This window comes from Anolis carolinensis, chromosome 4, assembly GCF_035594765.1.
Source record: "Anolis carolinensis isolate JA03-04 chromosome 4, rAnoCar3.1.pri, whole genome shotgun sequence".
NCBI classification, from domain to species: Eukaryota; Metazoa; Chordata; class Lepidosauria; order Squamata; family Dactyloidae; genus Anolis; species Anolis carolinensis.
In genome coordinates, this window is record NC_085844.1 from 252,900,406 (window position 1) to 252,925,746 (window position 25,341).

The 25,341-nt window shown below is 44.6% G+C and overlaps 1 protein-coding gene across 1 annotated transcript; it reads right to left on the reverse strand.

The window, feature by feature from the left end:
• Positions 1-21,140: 21,140 nt before the first annotated feature.
• On the reverse strand, positions 21,141-25,341 carry LOC103280506 (kunitz-type serine protease inhibitor bitisilin-3). Its single transcript, XM_062979211.1, has 4 exons — positions 24,832-25,341; positions 23,381-23,542; positions 21,683-21,823; positions 21,141-21,279 (listed from the first exon to the last, which is right to left on the reverse strand). The coding sequence occupies exons 1-3, from the start codon at positions 25,043-25,045 to the stop codon at positions 21,684-21,686; spliced, it is 516 nt and encodes a 171-aa protein (XP_062835281.1). The 5' UTR covers positions 25,046-25,341; the 3' UTR covers positions 21,141-21,279; position 21,683.

The following is a 25,341-nucleotide window of genomic DNA, read 5'->3' on the forward strand; positions in this document are numbered from 1 at the left end:
CTAGGCTATTGGAAGGGATTATGGCAACCCATAATCCCACCTGGCAAGATTGCAGACAATTGTTGAATATGTTGTTCACATCAGAAGAGAGAAGAGCAGTGTTGAATAATGGGGTAGCCATAGCCCAGGTTGGGGCCCCACAAGATGGCGATGCAGCCGAGTGGGGAGCACAGAGGTTTCCTGTGGAAATAGATCCCCAATGGGACACCGAGCAAGAAGGACATATGCAGAGACTGAAAGGATTCCAGCGTATATTGGTAGAAGCGGTAAAGAGGGGCCCGCCGCGACCCGTCAACATTATAAAAATTCAGGAAGTGGTACAGGAAAAATCTGAGTCACCAACAGCCTTTTTGGAAAGGCTGGAGGCAGCATATAGAAAGTATAGCCCGTATAATCTGGAGGATGAAAACGGTAGGAGGGCGATTCAACAGTCTTTTATCAGTCAAGCGGCTCCTGACATCCGGAGAAAGATTCAAAAGCAACCAGGATTTCTAGGAAAGACTATGAATGAATTGTTGGCACTCGCAGATCAGGTTTATATGGCAAGGGACCAGGTAGAAGAGGAGAAGAAGGACAGGAAGAAGAAGCAGGAATACCAAGCATTAGTTACCATGATGGAACAGAGTGCAAGTGGACAGAGAGGAAGAGGAGGATATGCCAGAGGGGACAAGGAGGAAGAAGAGGGCCCCCTCGGAGGTTAGGTCGAGACCAATGTGCTAAATGTAAGAAGTTTGGACACTGGAAAGGTGAATGCCCAGAAGGAAAAGAAGGAAGTCAGGAAGGACTGAGAGGAAGAGGAAGGCCTGAGAGAGGAAGAAACCCAGGAAGGGGAAGAGGACGTGGAAACTACGTACCTTTTCCTGCGAGAGAGGTGATAGCTGCAGCAGCTGTGATGGAAGAAGAATGGGAAGATATGGATGAAGGAGAGGAATGAGGAAGCCAGGCTCTTGTTTTGCTGGACCCCAGGGAGCCGATGGTCACACTTGAAATCGGGGACCAACAATTGGACTTTTTAGTGGACACAGGTGCCGAAAAATCAGTAGTAAATACAAAAATTAGTCCACCAACTCGGGAAACTACGAAAGTAATAGGGGTGTCTGGGAAGACCCAGAAGTGCCCCTTCCTCAAGGAACGCACCTGCAATCTGGCCGGACATCAGGTCAAGCATAAGATGTTATATCTTCCAGACTGCCCAGTCCCTTTGTTGGGAAGGGACATTTTATCAAAATTACAAGCACAACTCCAGTTCATGAAGAATGGACAAATGGAAATATCATTTCCCATGGAAGAGGAATGGAGACTGTTTCAAGTTAGGATTTTTACTGAAGAAATACAGTGGCCATGGCATGAGACTCCTTTAGTATGGGCAGAAGATAATCCTCCAGGATTAGCTAAATATGTTCCACCGGTGGTGGTGGAAGTGAAAAGAGGAATGGGACCCATATGTAAGCCACAGTATCCCGTCAGTCGAGAGGCGGTGCAGGGGATCAGAACTCATCTAGAGCGACTTCTGCAGCATGGGATATTGGTACCATGCAGTTCCCCGTGGAATGCGCCCCTGCTCCCAGTCAAGAAACCTGGAGGACAAGGAGAATATCGCCCAGTTCAAGATTTGCGGGCTGTGAATCAAGCCACCGTTACCCTAACCCCAGTAGTGCCTAATCCATACATCATGATGAGTCTAGTACCAGCATTTGCCAAATGGTTTACTGTATTGGATTTAAAGGATGCATTCTTTTGCATTCAATTGGCCCCTGTATCCCAACCGATCTTTGCTTTCCAATGGGAATCTCAGCAGTCAGGGCAAAGGACCCAGTATGTTTGGACACGCCTTCCTCAGGGGTTCCGGGACAGCCCGACCATTTTTGGTCAAGCCCTGGCCAAAGACTTACAGGATTTTGTAATACCTAAAGAAGAGGGAATTTGGCTTCAGTACGTAGATGATCTGCTTATCGCTTGCCGGACACTAGGGGGCAGTAGAGAGCATACTTTGAGGTTACTCAAGGAATTGAAAGAGAAGGGTTACAAAGTGTCAAAGAAAAAGGCTCAGTTGTGCTGTCCCACGGTGAAATATTTAGGGTTCCATCTGACCGAAGGAAAGACGATGTTAGGAGCTGAAAGAAAGGAAGTTGTTTGCGCCATCCCCACTCCCAGTACCCGGCGACAGGTGCGGGAATTTTTGGGATCAGCAGGATATTGCAGACAGTGGATCCCAACTACGCCGTGTTGGCTAAGCCGCTGTACCAGGCTACGAGAGGTGGAAGAGAAGATCCGTGGTGGAGGCTCCTTCTTTGGAGGCTTTTAAGCAGAGGCTGGATGGCCATCTGTCGGGGGTGCTTTGAATGCGATTTCCTGCTTCTTAGCAGGGGGTTGGACTGGATGGCCCATGTGGTCTCTTCCAACTCTACTATTCTATGATTCTATGATTCTATGATCCGTTTGAGTGGACAGAAGAATGTCAACAGGCGTTTAAGGCATTAAAAGAAGCATTGATGTCATCTCCAGCATTAGGACTGCCCGATTTGGAAAAACCATTCACTCTGTTCGCTGCAGAGCGGGAAGGAACAGCGGTTGGAGTATTGACCCAACCACTAGGTTCATGGCAAAGGCCGATTGCCTACTTGTCAAAGCAATTGGACACAGTGGCTCGTGGATTGCCACCTTGCCTGAGGGCTGTGGCAGCATCAGTAGATTTAATCAAAGAAGCGCATAAATTGACCCTAGGACAGCCACTGACAGTTAAGGTGCCCCATAGCGTTAAGGCACTGTTAGACACTAAGGGACCGCGCTGGCTCACAAGTGAGAGGTTAATGAAATACGAGGGATTGCTGTGTGACAACCCACTGGTGACCCTGGAGACTTGCTCCACTCTGAATCCAGCCACCCTGCTCCCGACTCCAGGAGACACCACGATCCATCAGTGTGCCCAGGTGATGGACGAGATATTCTCCAGTCGACCGGACTTGAAGGATGTGCCACTGACGAAGGTGGACGACACTCTGTTCACAGATGGAAGCTCCTTTATGGAAAATAATCAAAGACACTCAGGTTATGCGGTGGTCCGGTGGGGGGGAGAGACGCTGGAAGCAGGGTCACTGCCCCCGGGGACTTCTGCCCAGAAGGCCGAATTGATTGCCCTGACCCGAACGTTGGAATTGTCAAGCGGAAAGCGGGTTAACATCTACACAGACTCAAAATATGCCTTCACTACCCTCCACACACACGGAGCACTGTACAAGGAGCGCGGGCTCCTCACGTCTGGAGGAAAGTGCGTGAAACATGCCGGAGAGATTGTGGATCTCCTGGAGGCGGTTTGGAAGCCAAGGCAGGTGGCTGTGATGCATTGTAAAGGGCACCAACGTGGAGACGATCCCGTAGTGCAAGGAAATAGGCAGGCTGATCTGGCAGCCAAAGAGGCAGCTAGGCTGCCCCATACTAAACATCAGGTAATGGCCCTACAGGTAGAATTAACTGAACATAACGTTACATATACACCAGAGGAAGAAGAATGGGCCTTAAAGGAGAAGGGTCAGTGGTCAGGAGAACTCATAGTGATGCCAGACGCCCGTGTCTACGTCCCTAAGGACTTGGCATGGCACTTAGTCCAACACATGCACCAAAACACACATTTAGGAAAAATGGCATTGGCAAATCTGCTAGGACGACAGTTGTATATCGATGGATTACATAGCCTAACGGCAGCAGCAGCCCGAAGATGCTGGACATGTATAAAAAATAACCCCAGAGAAGGACCCCTCAAGCCACCAGGAGTCCAACATGTGGGTGGGGTACCCTTTGAAGCTTTAGTCACTGACTTTACAGAAATGCCCCCATACAAAGGATACAAATATTTACTGGTGTTCGTGGACACATACACAGGATGGGTGGAGGCTTACCCTACAAAGACTGAGAAGACTGCAAACACTTAGAAACAAATGCGGTCATTGCTAATAGTCAACACGGATTTACCAAAAACAAGTCATGCCAGACTAATCTGATCTCTTTTTTCGATAGAGTTACGAGTTGGGTCGATACAGGGAATGCCGTGGATGTAGCATATCTAGATTTCAGTAAGGCCTTCGACAAAGTCCCCCACGACCTTCTGGCAAACAAACTAGTAAAATGTGGGCTAGACAAAACTACGGTTAGGTGGATCTGTAATTGGCTAAGCGAACGAACCCAAAGGGTGCTCACCAATGCGTCGTCTTCATCATGGAAAGAAGTGACAAGTGGAGTGCCGCAGGGCTCCGTCCTGGGCCCGGTTCTGTTCAACATCTTTATTAACGACTTAGACGAAGGGTTAGAAGGCACGATCATCAAGTTTGCAGATGACACCAAACTCGGAGGGATAGCTAACACTCCAGAAGACAGGAGCAGAATTCAAAACGATCTTGACAGACTAGAGAGATGGGCCGAAACTAACAAAATGAAGTTCAACAGGGACAAATGCAAGATACTTCACTTCGGCAGAAAAAATGGAAATCAAAGATACAGAATGGGGGACGCCTGGCTTGACAGCAGTGTGTGCGAAAAAGATCTTGGAGTCCTCGTGGACAACAAGTTAAACATGAGCCTACAATGTGATGCGGCAGCTAAAAAAGCCAATGGGATTTTGGCCTGCATCAATAGGGGAATAACGTCTAGATCCAGGGAAGTCATGCTCCCCCTCTATTCTGCCTTGGTCAGACCACACCTGGAATACTGTGTCCAGTTTTGGGCACCGCAGATGAAGGGAGATGCTGACAAGCTGGAAAGCGTCCAGAGGAGGGCAACTAAAATGATTAAGGGTCTGGAGAACAAGCCCTATGAGGAGAGGCTTAAAGAGCTGGGCATGTTTAGCCTGCAGAAGAGAAGGCTGAGAGGAGACATGATAGCCATGTACAAATATGTGAGGGGAAGTCATAGGGAGGAGGGAGCAAGCTTATTTTCTGCTGCCCTGCAGACTAGGACACGGAACAATGGCTTCAAACTACAGGAAAGGAGATTCCACCTGAACATCAGGAAGAACTTCCTCACTGTGAGGGCTGTTCGGCAGTGGAACTCTCTCCCCCGGACTGTGGTGGAGGCTCCTTCTTTGGAGGCTTTTAAGCAGAGGCTGGATGGCCATCTGTCGGGGGTGCTTTGAATGCGATTTCCTGCTTCTTAGCGGGGGGTTGGACTAGATGGCCCTTGAGGTCTCTTCCAACTCTACTATTCTATGATTCTATGATTCTATGATTCTATGGAGGTTTCAAGAGCTCTAATGAAAGATGTTATTCCCAGATTTGGCATACCCTTAGAAATTGGATCAGATAATGGCCCAGCATATATTCAACAGGCCGTGCAAGGATTATGTAGAATTTTGGGCATAAAATGGAAGTTACATTGTGCATATAGACCCCAATCTTCTGGAAAAGTGGAAAGAATGAATAGGACATTAAAGGCTCAGCTTGGGAAACTTTGCCAGGAGACAGGATTGCCGTGGACGGTGGTTTTGCCCATGGCATTATTAGGAATCAGATGTACACCACACAAACGGACAGGACTCTCCCCTTTTGAAAGACTCTATGGACGACCCCCTTTGAACTTGAAGGGAGCCTTAGAGACAGGAGCTGAGCAACACCTCATAGGAGAGAAACAGACATTGGCCCAGGTTCAGGCTTTGGGCAGACAAGTGCAGCAGTTAGAAAAATACATTTCTGAATTGAACCCACCATTCCCTACCACACCTCTACATTGTTTTTCACCAGGTGACGAGGTTTTGGTCAAGGATTGGAAGATTGAGCCATTGGGACCCAAGTGGCGAGGACCCTATGTTGTGCTCCTGTCTACCCCCACTGCAGTGAAGGTGAAGGAGATTAAGCCGTGGATACATTATACCCGTGTAAAACTAGCACCCGAGGAGTGGCGGACGGAGCGAGTTCCTGGTGAGGACCTGAGACTCAGGATCATCCGGCAACTCCCTGAGGGGTCAACAAGGCCATGAAGCTGATCCCTTCGGGTGCAACGGAGCGTCGGTGGTCAAGTATGTCGCAGCATGGCCCAACAAAGGCGCTCTCCGGGAGATGGTGGCTAGACATTTTGAGAGGAAAAAGTGGGAGACAAGTTATGAGGAGGGGAGGAAAGCGTACTGTGTTTGGTATATTATTTGTGCTGAGTTTTATTCTCTCTTTTGGAAAAAGAGCACATGGGAATTGGATAAAAGAACATGCCAATTATATGTTTGAGCAGCACGGGAAAGAGGTAGCATTAATATATGAACACCCCCTCACCATAGGAGATTTTTCATTTCTTCCCGATTTAATTGATGAACCACAGATTGTGTTGGAGGGATTGTCCAAGGCTCAGGAGGGTCCACCTACCGTGTTTTCTAGCATACCGCAAAAAATAAATCAAACTCGGTTTCGACGGCTTAGATACCATACCTCCACCAGGGGTTTGTGCTTCTGTTGTGGAGGATCGGGAATATGGAATTCTGAGTGGAGACACTGGGGAACTAGGCAGGTGTTCTTTTCCTGATTAGGCAATTACTCCCATTGTCGAGACTGGTTCTATCTACATGGACGATTTAATACATCTTATGTCTCACGATTAAATCTAACCGCAACCGAGTGGGCTAGCATGTATCCAGATTATCCTACATTTAGTGTGAATGATTCTATTGAGGGCCTAAAATCTTATATGAACATACTGCAACAATTAACCCAACTGAGCCTAGGTCAAAGCCTCTGTCCGTTATGGCAAATTAGGGATCCAAATCTGTGGTTTTTCTTTGATAAATGGGCCACAAATTATCACCCCGGCAACTACCAGTGTGTCGGTGTGGGTTATTTGACATTCCCAGTTCGGGTCTTACACAAAAGGCATCAGCGCCTGAAACGGGACATTGTGCAAACAGGCCCTCTAGGACCAGAATGTTCGGATGAGGTCATAATTAATAAGGCTTTGTCAGGCTCAGAAGCTTCTCGTGTAGGAGGAGGCTTGGTCACTGGCTTATTGACCCTGGGTGCCTACCCAGGGATTGTAGCCCAGGCTAATCTTAGAAGTGTTCTAGGCCTGACTTTCCATCTTGAAAAGTCCATAAATGCCACTGGTAAAATTTTCCGGGAAATCCAGTCTGAAGTAGAAGAAATCAGCCAGATGGCCCTACAGCATAAGCTGGCCCTTGACTACCTACTGGCGGCCAGGGGGGGTTTATGCGCCATGGTTAGAGGGCGTTGTGTAGTGAAATTTCATAACTTGAATAGTACTATTGAAGATGACATCGAGTCATTGCAAAAGTTAATTTACAATAATGTCCAGGAGGTAGAAGGTTGGTCTCCCTTCTCCTGGGTGACTAGCTGGTTACCCTCAGTAGAATGGTTGAAGGACATATTGTTGGTAGGGATTTTAGGATTGTTCATTGTTCTCATAGTTATGTGCTGCACTCCAATAATGATGCAAATGTGTACTAGGTGTGTCACACAATCTTTACCTGGAGAAAAGATAGCCATACTCCAAGCCAAGCGGGATTGGATGGAACCATAATGCTTTGCTTCAGCTTTTGTACATGCGCTTCGCAAAAAGAAAATGGGGGAGTGAGGCGGGAGGTTAAAGAACCCCAGGAAATGCCATATATGGGCAGAGATGGCGACGGCTAGCGACCCGGGTGCATAAGCTCACAGAAACATGTGATTTCTGGGAAATCATGTGTTTCTGAAGAAATGAAAGCTAAAGATAAACAAACTGCGCGTGCGCACGCAAGCGCTCTGAGTGATTGTGAACACGGCACAGAAAGAGTGCGCCCGGGCCGCTGGTCAGCGCTGATTGGATACAAGTCAAGCCCATCACAACTCTAAGCCAATGAATTGGCTTGTGGGCGGGCATAACCCGAACCCTGTAATGTGTATAAATATTTACTCAGCCCGCCGCTGGGGGTTCTCCCTTTGGAAAGCACCTTGTTGTGCAGGGGGGGAACCCTAGCGGCCGCTTGCCAATAAACTGTTTTCTTGGAAATACTCCAGTTGTCCGTCTCCAATCCATCCCACTGCGCTCGCAAGGACCGTAGCACAAAGGTTCCGCTACACTATACTCTACTAGATTCAGAATGGACCCCCCCTCTTCTTTTCCATGTAGGAATATGCAATCCAAACAGTTCCAATAGATGTTCCATCCCTTAATTCACTGCAATAACGAAATCAGAAAAATACAAGGACTTGGGAGGGAAGCTATTAAATAATGGGAAAACATCCCAAAGTCTAAAGATAGATCATAGAACCCCAAAGCCAGGGTTGTCCTTTCCATCGTGTTTCCCAATTCCATGCATGATTGTGAAAGGTGAATTGCTGTCCATGGACTCCTGCCCCAAATTCAACCTGCCCCTAACCCAGACTCTGAAAAGTCAATTACTTAGTTTTCAGATTACAAGTAGATTGGCCACTGCCTTAAAATAGCATAGAAGGAGATGCCTTCAGGAGACAGAGGAAGGTGGCCACAGTATAAAACGTTTTATTGGAGAAGGAGGAGGAGGAAGCCAGACAAGGGTTGGGGATGCCGGAGTCCATGATCCAAGTGGGTGCCTTGCCTTGACCTTTGGAATGGCTGCTGGTGCTGGATCTCCATCCATGCCTCCTGATGAGAAAGAGAGAAGAATGGGAATCCTACAGTTGGAAAGGACCCACATGAGAAGGAGACACCACTTTATTTTCTGTGGCTCAATGCTCTGGAATCCTTGGAGTTGTAGTTTGGTGAGGCACCAGCCCTCTTTGGCAGAGAAGGCTACAGTCCTTACAAAACTAAAAATACATGGATTCCATATCACTGAGCCAAGGCAGTTCAAATGGTCATACTTCATTAACTCTATAGTGAAGATGCACCTTCTGACTGTAGAGCATCAGAAAAAGAACCTGCTCCCCCCTCTATTTGATAGGATTAAAATGGAGCCCCGGTGGCGAAGTGTGTTAAAGCATTGAGCTGGAGACCGAAAGGTCCCAGGTTCAAACCCCGGGAGCTGTGTAAGCAGCCATTGTTAGCTCCAGCTCCTGCCAACTTAGCAGTTCGAAAACATGCCAATGTGAGTGGATCAATAGGTACTGCTTAGGTGGGAAGGTAACGGCACTCCATGCAGTCATGCCATTGCCCACATGACCTTGGAGGTGTCTACAGACAACGCTGGCTCTTCGGCTTAGAAATGGAGATGAGCACCAACCCCCAGAGTCGGTCACGACTAGACTTAACGTCAGTGGAAACGTTTACCTTTACCTTTAAAAACTTCTATAGGCCAAGGTAAACAACCTTTCTACAGTCTTTGTTACATGCCTGTTACTCCAGGTTTTTTTGATTTTGCATACACACACAATTATGACGATTGTCCCTCTCACCTTACTTGGGACTCATGCAGTCCACCATGCACCCCCAACTGCAGCACTTCTCCTTGCCAGGGCATGCCCAGTCACTCACACATTTCACTGGGCAGATGGTGATGAGATCGTCAGGAGGGATGGGGCAGGTGCCAGGTTTTTCTAAAACAGAAAAAGGGGGATGTGAGATTCTGTTGTGACTCAGCTGTAACCTCAGAGTGACTCTGATGGGAATTATGGGATTCAAGTTCAAGATGACTCTGATGGGAATTATGGGATTCAGGTTCAGAGTGTCCCTTCATAATATATCTTTGTATTTTGGCCAACCTGTTCCTCCCATTTCTCTTCTGTGCAAGGCCTCTGAAGGTGAAACCCATAATGGGATTTTTGGGAATAGGTTTCCCTTATATTTTTCCCATATTTTTATTATTGAAGAACGGATGAAGTGATCCCCGAAGTGGTCACCATTGTAATAAATTTGGAATCTGGAAAAATGCATTATGGAGAAACAAAGGAGTTGAAGAAAAGTGCTGAACTACTGATCTGCTGACATAACTGATCTGGGAACTATGGGTGCAAACAGGACATGTTTACATGGCCAGAGACAATAATTCTTTAAGTAAGGAAGTCAAAAACCATGCTTCTTACTTTAAGGAAGAAAAACAACATCTGTCCAGAACTGATGGAGTGTCAGCAAGTTTTAGTTGAATAGCATCAACCAACAGAACAACAACAGGAAAATTTGCTACATAAAGAGACACTTTCCTCTTGGAAAAGTGTGTCAGACCTGCAGGGAAATGCAGAATTTGGGCACCCACTGCCTCTTTTCCAAGATGGCCTGAATGCCAAAGGTGGTGAGTCTGCTCGATGAAAGAATGCATGTGGAGTGAATGCTGAGTAAATGTTTCCACTTTGTCTGTGTAATCAATATAGGTATTATAAAACCAATACTGGGTCTGTGTGTCTACTTCTTCCTCTGAAAGTGCCTGATGCAATGTGTCCCACTGAAACAGATTAAAGAACATTTTAAGGTTCAAAAAGGAAGACCCCATCCAATCCCTCCTGACAAATAACTATACTGTCTCTGCTTCAAAACTTCCAGAGAAGGAGACTCCATTGGACTCCAAAGCAATTGAAACCCCGCCAGAGTTGGACAGAACCCCAAAAGCAATCCAATCCCACCCTATTCTGCCAGGAAGGAAAATCACAATCAAAGCCCTCCCCCCCTTCTGAAAACCACCAGAAAGACTCCAAGGGCGTAGCATGTTCTACCACTCCTCTGACCAGCAAGAAGTTCTTCCTATTGTTTCATTGGAATCTCTTCTCCTGAAATTTGAAACCAAAACAGCCATTGGAAGGAAAAGCTACTTAAGAGAAGAGGAACTATGTTTTTGATGCAGAGTGTGAGTTCTGTGTGCAGATGGTACTTCCCAGATCCAGAATACTGGAGGAAAAATGTGGTATTGGAGAATAGAATGCACTTCTCCAGTCAAATAAATGGACCGTTGAGCATTGTATGAATGATTCCTTTAAGCCAAAATTGCTACATTGAAGCTATCCACAGAATCTTAGAATTGGAAGAGACCCAAAGGTCCTAACAGTTCCAGCCCTTCTGTCATGCAGGACGACATAGTCTAAGCCCTCCTGAGAGATGACCATCCAGCCTCTATTATTTAAGACAACACAACTGTGGCGCAGCTGGCTAGTAACCAGCTGCTATAAATCACTACTGACCAAGAGGTCATGAGTTCGAAGCCCGGGTCGGGTTAAGCCTCCGACCATTAAAAAAAAAAATAGCCCCGGCTTGCTGTTGACCTAGCAGCCCCGAAAGACAGTTGCATCTGTCAAGTAGGGAAAATTTAGGGACGCTTTATGCGGGATGCTAATTTAACTAATCTACAACACCATTAAACTGCTCACAAGGAAAAGAAGAGGAAGAACAGCCACCAATGGACGGTGAAGCAACAGCTCCCCCTGTGGCCGGAATCGTGAAGCTGGAAAGATGTTAAAAATGCCTCTGTGTCTGTCTAAAACTGAATGTTGTTTGTCTGTTGGCACTGAATGTTTGCCATATATGTGTTCATTGTAATCCGCCCTGAGTCCCCTTCGGGGTGAGAAGGGCGGAATATAAATACTGCAAATAAATAAATTAAATAAATAAGCCCTCCTGACAGATGACCATCCAGCCTCTATTATTTAAGACAACACAACTCACTGGAAGGCTCATTAATATTAGGGAAAATGGAAGGCAGTGGGAAAAGAGGGTAGATGGATTCCAAGTAGATGCACTCTATGGTGTTTTCCACCATAGCAAAAAAGGCCCTGGGGAGTCTTCCATCTCTAGGATTCTATGAAGGAAATCATATTATGCAATGCCTGAGCTGGCCCATCAACAAGAGGAGCTCTTAGAGGTTTCTCAGTTGTTCATGAGTCTCCATCAGTTGTCCATCATCAACAGCAGCAACAGCAGCATCTTTGGAGGTTTCTTGGATGTAGGGTCTCATGGGGAGATTCAATGGCACATAACAACAATAATGTCTTTGCTCAACAGTTCTTGAAGAGCTGCTGCAAAGTCAAGATAGCCATCCAGGGTTATTTCGAGCGGGTGGGGGGGGGGGGAAGAATCAATTTCTCGTGTTTCCTCATTCCAGCTAGTGGGTCTCCATTTCTGGACTCTCCCTTGGTTTCCCCACTTACCTACGCAAGTGTAATGGCAGTCCTTCAAAGTCTCGAAATTGTTCTTATTCCCATGGCAACCCCCGTAAATGAACTTCTCACATCTGTTGGACTTGGGGTTGTAGAAATAACGGGGAACGACCGCCCGGCATGGACCAGGGTTTGGAAGAAGGTGGCAGAACTCTGGAGGGGAGAAGAACAAAAACCAACATTATCGTCTCCAAAAACTTCTAATGCCTACAGATTCTTAAGTGAGGAGACAAAGAGAGCAGAAAATAGGTCAGAGGGTGGCCAGCTTGCATATCCATGTTCTACAATAAAAGCTCTACAAAAGCGACCTTCCTTCTAATTAAAAGGAGCCTCTTATTAAAAAGACAGTGAGACTAATGTTTCCAAGTCTGAACCAGTCGTAAAATATTGACATGCTGAGCTCAGTACAAGGGGAAAAGCAAATCATGTTCCAAGAACATGAGTGAAAACAGACATTTTGTTGGTGTGGTTATGTTAATGCATAGTGGCTGTGTTAATGGAGAACATGTGGGTTTTTCCCAGGATCAAATTTATTTTCTCTATTTTTTTTCTTTTTAAGTCATGCATTTTATTGTATAGAGACTCTCCTGTCATATTCCTTACTAGCATCCCACACAGCTCTGACTTCTGTTTCTCATATTAACCTCAAAAATGTCTTTTTTCCCTTTTTTTTTATAACCAACTCATTTTGAAGGTTGCATTTTTTTCTTTTCATTCTTAACACTATAGGATTGTGATCTGAAAATGTCTTAGATAACATAAATGTTTGAGGTCTCTGTTGCTAAAGACTTTGATGTTAGAAATGTATCAATTCTAAACTATCAGTGAAAAAATACTCAGTTTGCCTTAGAATCATAGAATAATCAAGTTGGAAGAGACCTCATGGACCATCCAGTCCCACCCCCTGCCAAGAAGCAGGAAATCACATTCAAAGCACCCCTGACAGATGGCCATCCAGCCTCTGCCTTGTTCAGCTTTAGTAGCCCCCCACCTCCAGTTTTCTATCCATTGATGGACAAATGAAGGTTGGAAGAGGTCTCTTACCTGGCCGGCCAGAGGTGAGTGCCAGCTCAGCCCCAAAGGCAAAAAGCCCCAGAAGGAGGAGGAGGATGCTGGTAGGTTGCATGGTGCAGAAGGTCTGGGAGCCCAGTGCCCACCTTGCAAAGATCTTCTCTGAAATGTCCCTGAGAGGGTTCTGCTGGGCCTTTAAGAAAAACTGAATAAGGAAGATGATGGCCATGTGGGGTGAGAGTGGAATTTCTCTTTGGTAAGACTATGACATCAAAGGATTGCCAAACAGATGCCAAGATGGTCACTTATCAGGAAGTGTCTCTGTAATCTATGAGGGGCCGTGGGGCAAAGGCCCAAACTCTTTCCTGTTGTGTGTATGGAGGAGAATTCCCCAGCGAAACCCAAAGGTCAAAGGTGTGGATGGTTTTCAAAAGAGTGGCAGACTCATAGGACCATAGAATTGGAAGAGACCTCATCGGCCACCCAGTCCAACCGCCTGCCAAGAAGCAGGAAAATCGCATTCAAGAGTCAGAATAGACCACAAGAAGGAGATTCCACCAGACAGCTGCATTTTGGTTGAACAGCTCCTTAAATCAGGAAGTTCTTCCTAATGTTTAGATGGAATATCTTTTTCCTGCAATTTGAATCCATGACTCTATTGTGTCCCAGTCTCTAGAGTAGCAGAAAACAAGTCTACCTTCTTCTCAATGAGACATCTTTTAAAATATTTAAACATGGCATTCATATCTCCTCTCACTCTTCTCCAAGCTAAACACCTCCAGCTCCCTCAGAGGGATTCATGGTTTCCAGTAGGCTTGCTCAAATAATTCGATTTCCCCGTTACCCGTTATTAATTCGTTATTTTCGTTTGTTTTGAAGCAATATACGACCTTGATTGTCCACACGTCTGGATATCGCGGTTTCGAATCACGAGAGGCCGTTTTTCGTTATGTCGTCGTTTTTTTCGTTAGGAAAAAAAAGCTTTTGCAAATCACCCAAACTCCCACCATTCAGGCTCTTTCCTTTTGCCCCTCAGCAAAAGGGGCGTCACGGGCTCAGCCAATGGGAGGGGGCGAGGGGGAAGGAGGCCGAGGAGGAGGAGGAGGAGGAAGACGGAGGGGGGAAATGGCCACCGCCGCCGCCGCCTCGCCTCAGCTCAGGCCTGATACTCAGAGGTTTTGACGTCTGTGCGAAGCTAGGCAAGTGGGGTTTATATATCTGTGGAAGGTCCAGGGTGGGAGAAAGAACTCTTGTCTGTGGGAGGCAAGTGTGAATGTTGCAATTGGTCACCTTGATTAGCATTGAATAGCCTTGCAGCTTCAAAGCCTGGCTGCTTCCTACCTGGGGGAATCCTTTGTTGGGAGGTATTAGCTGGCCCTGATTGTTTCCTGTCTGGAATTCCCATTTTCTGGGTGTTGTTCTTTTACTGTCCTGATTTTAGCTTTTCTGTAGCTAAAAATGCATATAAAATTGATTCTATAGGGAGGATAAATGATTGGATTTCAACTCCTACAGCTTAGCTTTCTCTGCCAATAATGGTACCATATCAAACTAAACCTCCCAAGATTCTGTAGCAGTGAGCCATCTCGGATATTGTAAGGGATTTATTATTATTATTATTATTATTATTATTATTATTATTATTATTATTATTATTAGACCTTGCTCCCAGGAAGGTGCCTTCGCTGTGGCTCCCAACTTATCTATCTACCTTTCGACATATTCTCCACATTGTGTGTATGTATATTATATATACATGAGCCCCGATGGCGAAGTGTGTTAAAGCACTGAGCTGCTGAACTTGCAGACCGAAAGGTCCCAGGTTCAAATCCCGGGAGCAGAGTGAGTGCCCGCTGTTAGCTCCAGCTTCTGCCAACCTAGCAGCTTGAAAACATGCCAATGTGAGTAGATCAATAGGTACCGCTCTGGCGGGAAGGTAATGGCACTCCATGTAGTCATGCCAGCCACATGACCTTGGAGGTGTCTATGGACAACACTGGCTCTTGGGCTTAGAAATGGAGATGAGCACCAACCCCCAGTCAGACATGACTGAACTTAACGTCAAGGGATAGCTTTACCTTTACCTATACACACACACACACACACACACACACACACACACACACATATCCAGGGACTATATATATATACACAGTATATATCACATACACACCAATTTAACAAAGTTTCAGCCACAAAAACAAAGTTTCTGAAGTAGAACAATGACTTTCACAGTAAAGACAACCCAATTTAACAGGAAATAAGACTTTCAAACCAGGAACAGATTTCTGCAATTATTAAAAAATGGTTTATTATAAAAGCTATGAAAATTCGCCAAAAATCAGAGGATAAGGGAAACGTTCCAAATTTTGGTGAGCTATCAGTGTTAAATGTGTTCTACCACTGTACCAAGTTTGAAGAAGATCACTCAAAAAATGAGGGCGGGAGAGTCCTGTAAAATCTCCCCTCATGCTGTTTTTTTTTTTGGCCACTGCGCATGCGCGTCCGCCATTAACGAATTAATTTAGAAAATAACGAATTTTCGTTAATTTCGAATTTTTTTGGGGGGCAAAATTCGGAAATGACATCAGAAACAAAACGCTGGCGCCCCCTGCTTTTGAAACGAGTTTAGAATCAATTTTTTCATGGATCGCTCAAGCCTAGTTTCCAGACCTTTGGCCATTTTCATAACTCTACTCAGGACACCTTCTGGTTTGTCCATCTCCTTCTTGAATTGCTTTGCCCAGAACTGGGTCCAGTTCTAAACCAGGTGAGGTCTGACCAAAGCAGAAATGAATGAGATTATGACTCCCCTCAGTTGAGACACTAGACTTTTCTTGATGCATTGGATTTTTTAACTGCTGCATCACACAATTGGCTTCTGCTCAGATTGTGGTCTAGTAAGACGCCTAGGTCCCTTTCTTATGGACTGTTTTCATGCCAGGCGTCACTCATTCTGTATTTGTGCATTTCATTTTTTTTCAGCCTAAATGTAGCACTTTACATTCCTCCTGTTGAAATTCATTTTGTTAGCTTTGGTCCACTTCTCTAACCTGTTAAGGCGATTTTGGATTCTGATCCTGGATATTAGCTATGTAGACGTGTGTGTAGCTATGTAGACTATGGAGTCCCCGGTGGCACAGTGGGTTAAATCACTGAGCTGTTGAACTTGTTGACTGAAAAATCGGCGGTTCGAATCTGGAGAACGTGGTGAGCTCCTGCTGTTAGCCCCAGCTTCTGCCAATCTAGCAGTTTGGGAAAATGCAAATGTGTGTAGATCAATAGGTACTGCTCTGGCAGGAAGGTAATGACACTCCATGCAGTCATGCCAGCCACATGACCCTGGAGATGTCTATGGACAATGCCAGCTCTTTGTCTTAAAAATGGAGATGAGCACCAAACCCCAGACTTAATGTCAGGGGAAAACCTTTACCTTTACTTAGATGTATGGCATGGATGTAAAGTATGGTAAAGAAGCAGTGGTGATGCTACCAAGAAGGTCCTAGAATATGTACCCACCAACGAAACTTCATGAGATGTTCGGACACACAACAGGACCTCCTATGAAGATCTCATATTTCTGCTAGGCTTATGTGGAAGGACACATTGGACCTTTGGATACTAATTCATTTTGGACTTTATAAATAGTCAACAACAGCAACTCAAATTGAGCTGCTGTGGTTCGTGTTCTGGGCTCTCTCAGCCTCAGTGGAAGCCCAAGGTGCCAAACCACTTTTGAACAATTCTTGCCAAGAAAACCCTTGGAGAAGGTCACCCTCAGCTGAGGCAAAGCACAATCTGCTTTGCATATGGTCCGACTTCAAAATATGTAAAAAATGAAATGAATGCTTTTGTAACTAAAGGAAGTACAGTGGCTTCATCTGGCTAATGTGGAAAGTAGTTGAAAAGTGAGCAAAATTATAATGCAAGAAAAATGTCTAAACAGAGGAAGTAAAACTGGTTACATCTGAACAATTGTAATAAATAGGAAAAAATAGCTTGAACTCAAAGACTTCATATCACTTCCCCCTCCTTCCTTGTAATTAATTCTGAGGTCTTTTATGGCATGTGTTTCCTCTTGGGCCTCACATCATTTAGAATACATCGTTTTTCCAAATCAATGTAGTTTGATACTGTTTAAACTGCTTTGACTTCAATGCTATGTATTCCGGGAAATTGTAGTTTTACATACCTGTTCTGTCACATGCTGGGCCTGTAGCTATTGTCTTTGTATAGGACGTATACTTTATGCCCAGCAGGAAGCCAGAATGCCTTAAAGAGAGGTTCTTGAGGATTTTTCTGAAAAGGATAGTCCTTTGAGTCTTTAATGAGATAACAAAGTCTTTATTATTGAACAAATAATAAATCTTCAAGGAGCCAAATAACATTTCAAGGTTTCCTTAATAAACTGTTGGCCTTTTCAGTCTTGTCCCCAGGGGACGGACAATTAGCTTTGGATAACTGTGCTTTCTCTATAAGAAAACCCTCTTATAACCTCTCCCAGGCTGTCTATTATATGGGCCTAGCTCATGTGGGACCCACTACCGATTCCAAATGCTTCTGGGTATCGAGTGGACCTACCAACCAAGGCTTGCAGATGTTTCAGCTTGGGTTCCGTGGATCTGTGGTGCTGTTCCCTCTCTGAGGTTTCTTTGGAAACTTTAGGGCTGTTTCCCTCATGAATTGTGAGGCTGAAAGGCTGTGAGCTCTTAGACAGAACCTTTGGGACCTTTCCCTTTGAATTTCTGTTTCTGATTCCTCGGATGTTCTATATCCCCGAATGTTCTTGAGATGTGAAGCTTTTCTACAGGACGAGCTGGTCTACATCCTATAGCTTAGCTTCCTTAAGTGAGACTGACGTAAAAATGGCTCCTTCCCTCCCAGAGCCCTGAACAAGGGGCGGAACCAAACTTAATGATGATGGACAGGTGGCCTGCCCTATAAGTGCAAACATTAGCAGAAAGAAAATAAAGTTGGAGCTTCTGGTACAGCCGCACCAGCACAATACCCTTTAGTCTTCTCTGCCCAAGAGTGATAGTGCCTCATCCAAACCACAACTCCCAGGATTCCATAGCACTGAGAAATTAAAGTGGTGTGAAGCTGCATTGTGTTTTGAAATAGCTCAAGCGGCAGTGTAGACGCAGCCTTGCTTTGGTTTGGACCAGTGGGAGGACAAACCAGCCTTCTCCAGACTGAGGTGGAGAAACCGAAATACATGGAAAGGTATTCTGCTGTGGGGCAGGAGCCATTCCATCTGATTTTAGAATTTGGAAAATTATGGAATTCTAGAACTGGAAGAGACCACCAGAGGCGATCCAGTCCAACCTATTTTGCCAGGCAGGAAGTCACAATCTAAACCTCGTGATAAATGGCCATCCAGCCGCTCCCTAAATACCTCAAGAGAAGCCTCCACTCCTTGTGACTGAGGCTGCTCCACACACTGAAGGAAGCCCTGCAGTGTTGGATAAGCTGCTATGGCCACAGGAGGTCCTCCAAGCTCCCACAGTCCCACCAAGGCCAGAGGAAAGCCTGTCAACTAGACGAAAGTGGTTTCCAAAACAAGACCCTGTCCCCCAAATTCCCAACTGTCAGCTTCAACTTCTGAATCCGAGGCAGGGATTGTTGATACTACAGACTTTTCCTAAGTGATAATAAGGATCAGAAGTGTTGTCGAAGGCTTTCATGGCCGGGATCACAGGGTTGTTGTATGTCTTTCGGGCTGTGTGGCCATGTTCCAGAAGTATTCTCTCCTGACGTTTTGCCCACATCTATGGCAGGCATCCTCAGAGGCTTTGAGGCATGGATAAACTAGGCAAGGAAAGGAACAAATATATATCTGTGGAGAGTCCAGGGCGTGACAAGAGTCTTTTGTCAGTTGGAAACTAGCATTAATGTTTCAGTTAATCACCTTAATTAGCATTGGAAAGGTTTGTCTCTTGCCTGGGGGCATCCTTTGTTCAGTCATTAGCTGTCCCTGGGGCTCCTCTGTCCTCAGAGTGTTGCTTCCCATCTACTGTTTTGATTTTAGAGTTTTTAAATACTGGTAGCCAGATTTTGTTCATCGCATAGGCAAACTGATGAAGAAGCACAACCTACAAACTATCTACAGACCCACAAAGAAAATCCAACAAATGCTACGGTCAGCGAAGGATAAGAGGGATCCTCTCTCCTGTGCAGGAGTCTACCGTATCCCATGCAGCTGTGGACAAGTCTACAGAGAGACCACCAAACGCATCGTTGCCCAAACACAAGTCAAAGATCATGAAAGGATAACTCAAGACCTGGCTCTTTACTAGAGCTTTTAATCTATGTTAATTTTATCAATATTTGTATGTATATATTTTTATCCTTTACAATTTTATCTTGTAAATCGCCTAGAGCATCGTGGATGGAGGGCGATTAATAAGTAATTAAATGATGATGATGATGATGATGGTGGTGGTGGTGGTGGTGAAAGGCACTGCAGACTCACTCAACCAGAGAAATCAGCCATAGCAGAGCACTTGATGAACCAACCTGGACACAGTATTTTATTTGAGAACACAGAAATGCTTGACCACTCCAACAGCTATCATGTCAGACTACACAGAGAAGCCATTGAAATCCACAAGCATGTGGACAACTTCAACAGAAAGGAGGAAACCATGAAAATGAACAAAATGTTTTTCCTTCATATTATCAAGAAGAAGACTTCTCAAGGCGAGAGTGTTAGTTTGCTTTTTCTTTGTAGTGAGGATAACTACTGTGAACTGCGTTATATATTTTTGTTATTCTTAAAGTGAATGAACTACTTTCAGTTTCTATTCCACTGACTGGAGCCAGCATGGTGTCCTGAGTTGGTTTAAACAGCTGATTTTAAAGTAGATATAACTGATTTTAATGTTTAATCTTAAATTTTTTAAATGTTTTAATGTTTGTGTATATTTATAATTATTTTATGTCCCGGCATGGACTGCTTGCCATATATGTTGTGCTCCGCTTTGAGTCCCCTTCGGGGTGAGAAGGGCAGAATATAAATGTTTTAAATAAACAATAAATACTTTAAAGCACATTTGACTCAAGCATTTTTCTTTCCTCAGGACATGAATTCAGGGACACAGAGAGTAAAAAGGGCTGTCATATCCTTAACAGGATAAGGGCAAACCATCTTCCGCACTCTGCATATCAAACTATATGGGTATGCTACTAACTGATTTGACAGGGATCGCTTCTACAGCCCCCCCCCCCCAAAAAAAAACAAAAAAAAAACAAAAAACAAAAACAGATCAACTCTTTGTGAGTGGCCTGGTATGTACGAGAAATGTATGAATTAGAGAATAGATGGATCCACTTGGTACCAAGGTAATGTATGATTTTAAATGCTGGATAAAAGTTACACGAAAGGTGTTTAAACCCAGATCTGGTGTCTTTGGTATATTCTTCTGAGTATACAGTCTCAGGTATTTCAAGTTATTCAGTTTCTCCTCTTCTCTAAAATAGAACGCGAACTGCATTTGCTTACATGTCTGATTCCTTTTGAGCAGAGACTCTGTATCAGACAACCTTTCAAGCCTGAAGGCAAATAAACCTCTGCTTGTTGCCTTCCAACCCAGTTTGAACGTTTCATCTGGATGCCAAAGTGATGGATCCACTCCTGCCTCTTGTTGGATAGCTGAATTTCACCTTCAGAAGGAGTCTCCATTGGACTCCAAGGAAGTCTATACTCTACTAGATTCAGAATGGACCCCCCCCCCTCTTCTTTTCCATGTAGGAATATGCAATCCAAACAGTTCCAATAGATGTTCCATCCCTTAATTCACTGCAATAACGAAATCAGAAAAATACAAGGACTTGGGAGGGAAGCTATTAAATAATGGGAAAACATCCCAAAGTCTAAAGATAGATCATAGAACCCCAAAGCCAGGGTTGTCCTTTCCATCGTGTTTCACATTTCCATGCATGATTGTGAAAGGTGAAGAGCTGTCCATGGACTCCTGCCCCAAATTCAACCTGCCCCTAACCCAGACTCTGAAAAGTCAATTACTTAGTTTTCAGATTACAAGTAGATTGGCCACTGCCTTAAAATAGCATAGAAGGAGATGCCTTCAGGAGACAGAGGAAGGTGGCCACAGTACAAAACGTTTTATTGGAGAAGGAGGAGGAGGAAGCCAGACAAGGGTTGGGGATGCCGGAGTCCATGATCCAAGTGGGTGCCCTGCCTTGACCTTTGGAATGGCTGCTGGTGCTGGATCTCCATCCATGCCTCCTGATGAGAAAGAGAGAAGAATGGGAATCCTACAGTTGGAAAGGACCCACATGAGAAGGAGACACCACTTTATTTTCTGTGGCTCAATGCTCTGGAATCCTTGGAGTTGTAGTTTGGTGAGGCACCAGCCCTCTTTGGCAGAGAAGGCTACAGTCCTTACAAAACTAAAAATACATGGATTCCATATCACTGAGCCAAGGCAGTTGAAGTGGTGTCAAACTTCATTAACTCTACAGTGCAGATGCACCTTCAGCAGAAAAGGAACCTGCTCCCACCTCTATTTGATAGGAGTAAAAACTTCTAGATGCCAAGGTAAACAACCGTTTTACAGTCTTTACTGCACACCTGATCCAGAGTTTTTCATATTTCATGCACACACAATTATGACGATTGTCCCTCTCACCTTACTTGGGACTCATGCAGTCCACCATGCACCCCCAATTGCAGCACTTCTCCTTGCCAGGGCATGCCCAGTCACTCACACAATTCACTGGGCAGATGGTGATGAGATCTTCAGGAGGGATGGGGCAGGTGCCAGGTTTTTCTAAAATAGAAAAAAGGAGATTCTGTTGTGACTCAGCTGGAACCTCAGAGTGACTCTGATGGGAATTATGGGATTCAAGTTCAAGATGACTCTGATGGGAATTATGGGATTCAAGTTCAAGATGACTCTGATGGGAATTATGGGATTCAAGTTCAAGATGACTCTGATGGGAATTATGGGATTCAAGTTCAAGATGACTCTGATGGGAATTATGGGATTCAAGTTCAAGATGACTCTGATGGGAATTATGGGATTCAAGTTCAAGATGACTCTGATGGGAATTATGGGATTCAAGTTCAAGATGACTCTGATGGGAATTATGGGATTCAGGTTCAAGATGACTCTGATGGGAATTATGGGATTCAAGTTCAAGATGACTCTGATGGGAATTATGGGATTCAAGTTCAAGATGACTCTGATGGGAATTATGGGATTCAGGTTCAAGATGACTCTGATGGGAATTATGGGATTCAGGTTCAAGATGACTCTGATGGGAATTATGGGATTCAAGTTCAAGATGACTCTGATGGGAATTATGGGATTCAAGTTCAAGATGACTCTGATGGGAATTATGGGATTCAGGTTCAAGATGACTCTGATGGAAATTATGGGATTCAAGTTCAAGATGACTCTGATGGGAATTATGGGATTCAAGTTCAAGATGACTCTGATGGGAATTATGGGATTCAGGTTCAAGATGACTCTGATGGGAATTATGGGATTCAGGTTCAAGATGACTCTGATGGGAATTATGGGATTCAGGTTCAGAGTGTTCCTGTTGTGAGAGATGAGGAGCAGGGAGGCTTTCCCACAGCAGGCAATGGTGTTGATGATACTGAAACTAGCCAGGTGCAAATTGACTCAGAAAAGGACAATAGTTCTCAGTCTGATAGCAAGCAAATAGATGCTAACGAGCTGTCTAGCCTTGACAAAACGGAATCTTTAGATCGAGCTGGCCGTTTGGAATTCAGGGTTCGCAGAGGTGTGAGAATAGCAAACAGGAAGGAGGTCAGAGGCCTCCTTTCATGCTTTCATGCTATGCAAAAGGTATTAAAACAGTGTGTTGGGAGACAACCCTTTGTCAAAGCAACTTCTCACTCAAGTCAAGAAGCAAGCTCTCGTTTTCCTGGATTATCTTGCAGCCTTTGTGTGTTCATGTTCATGGGACTTTGTCATGTTCTAAGGGGACCTTGTTTTATTCCTTGTGATTTCTTGGATTATTCTTTGAAGCCTTGTTTTGCAACAATCTTTTGGAACTTTACTTTTGCTTTTTAAGAACTGTTTATTTCCTATTTCCTAATAAACTACAAAAGACTTCAACCTGTGTGCAACCTGGTGTATAAAGCAAGGTGAAACTAGTCTGAGGTGCGACAGATTCCTTTTCAGAATAACCATCAGTGGAGATGGGATCTCCCATTTCAAGTGTTGAAAGGAACCCCAAGGGCCATCCAGTCCAACCTTCTTGGATAGACTTCCCATTCCCAGCTGAAGCTTTCGCCCCCGTGTCTGAGCTTCTCCACTATCCTTGGTGGCTCCTCTCTTGGTTTTCCAACTTACCTACACAGGTGTATTGGCACTGCTCCCAAGTCTTGAAATTGTTTCCGATTGCTTTGCAAGCCCCGTAAGGGAATTTCTCACATGTGTGGGAAGTCAAGTTGTAGTAATAATAGTGACCTTTCCCTCGACACAGACCGGGATTCGGTGGGAGGTAGCACGGCTCTGCAAGGGGAAAAGAAAGAGGCAAGGACCTTCATGCACCATCCCTTTTTCTCTGTCTTGGGGAGCATTTAGACTGTAGAATGAATGCTGCTTGGCACCAGCTGAAAAGCCACAGCTCCGTGTTGTGGAATTCTGATGTTTGTAGTTTTACAAGGTCTTTAGCAGAGAGGGCTAAAGACCTTGTCAAACAACAACTCCCATGATTACATAGCATTGAGCCATATCAAAAGAAAGGCCGGGCTGTGGTGCAGCTGGTTAGTAGCCAGCTGCAATAAATCATTACTGACCGAGAGGTCATGAGTTAGAAGCCAGCCCGGGTCGGAGTGAACAACCAACCATTAATAATCTAGCTCGCTGTTGATCTATGCAGCTCAAAAGACAGTTGCATCTCTCGAGTAGAAAATATAGGGTACCGCTTTATGCGAGGAGGCTAATTTAATAATAATAATAATAATAATAATAATAATAATAATAATAATAATAATAATTTATTTTTCTATCCCGCCACCATCTCCCTGAAGGGACTTGGGGCGGCGAACATGGGGCAATGCCCAAAACAAAACAGAATAAAGCAATTACAAAACAAAAAACAGTATCAATTATCAAAACAAAAACAGTAATAACATAAATAAAATAAAATAAGCAATTTAAACATTTTAAAAATACAATAAAACACATAAAATCAGAACAAATGAGTAATATAACAGCATCAGCCACTGGAGATAAAAGGGGTCGGACATATAAAACACAATATCCAAAGCTTTAATAAAGTGCATAAACAAGTGTCAGAGAGTCAACTGGGATAATATGGGATAAGGTAAGGTAGGAAGGGATTAAAGTGCTAAGAAGTAATGTCTCGGTGAAAGAGTCTATCATGTTGGTGAATTAATCAATAGCCATTTAACTAATTTACGACATCATAAAACCTTCCAGCAGTGTGCGGAAGAACAAGGAAGTACTCCATCAAGGACTCAGTGTCACAAATGGATGGTGAAGCAGCAGTTCCCCCTGTAGCTGGAATTGAGCATACCCTCATGAAGCCGGAAGCTGGAAAATGTTAAATTGCCTCTGTGTCTGTCTATATGTCGTATGTCTAATAATGGCATTGAATGTTTGCCATGTATATGTGCATTCTGATCCATCCTGGTCCCCTTCGGGGTGAGAAAGAAGAGTGGAATATAAATACTGTAAATAAATAAATAAATATCAGGTAAATTGGTGTCAAGCAGAATTCATTCTGCAGTGTTTGCACCCTGTGTCTTCTCAAATGTAAGTGGCGGTTTACTTACCTCTGCATGTTGCTTGGCATTCCCGCAAAGTCCTAAAATTGTTCTCGTTCCCCTTGCAGCCACTGTAATAGAAAACCTCACACTTCTTTGAATGTGAGTTGTAGAAGTAACGGCGCTCGTATACGTGGCATGGCCCCGGGTCTGAAGGATAATTGCATGTTTCTGTGAGATGACAAAAAAGGGTTGGCCTGATATGATCCAGGAATTGCAGCATGATGTGACACAGAGAAGGCTGGCAAAGCTGCAACTCCCAGGGTGACAAAGCATTGTGCCATGGCAGTTAAGTTTGTTCCAAACTTCATTAGTCCCGCAGTGAAGAAGCACCTAAGGATGCTACTTACCATACAAATTGGCATAAACGGGCATCACAGCTAAGAGCCCTGCAAGAAAGACAATGAGGTTGCTTGAGGAATCCATGGTCCAAAATAAATGCAGTGATGCTCCAGCACCCCACGGGCTCTTTTATATACCAATCCCAGGAAGAGTTAAACAGCTGGGAAGACAAAACAA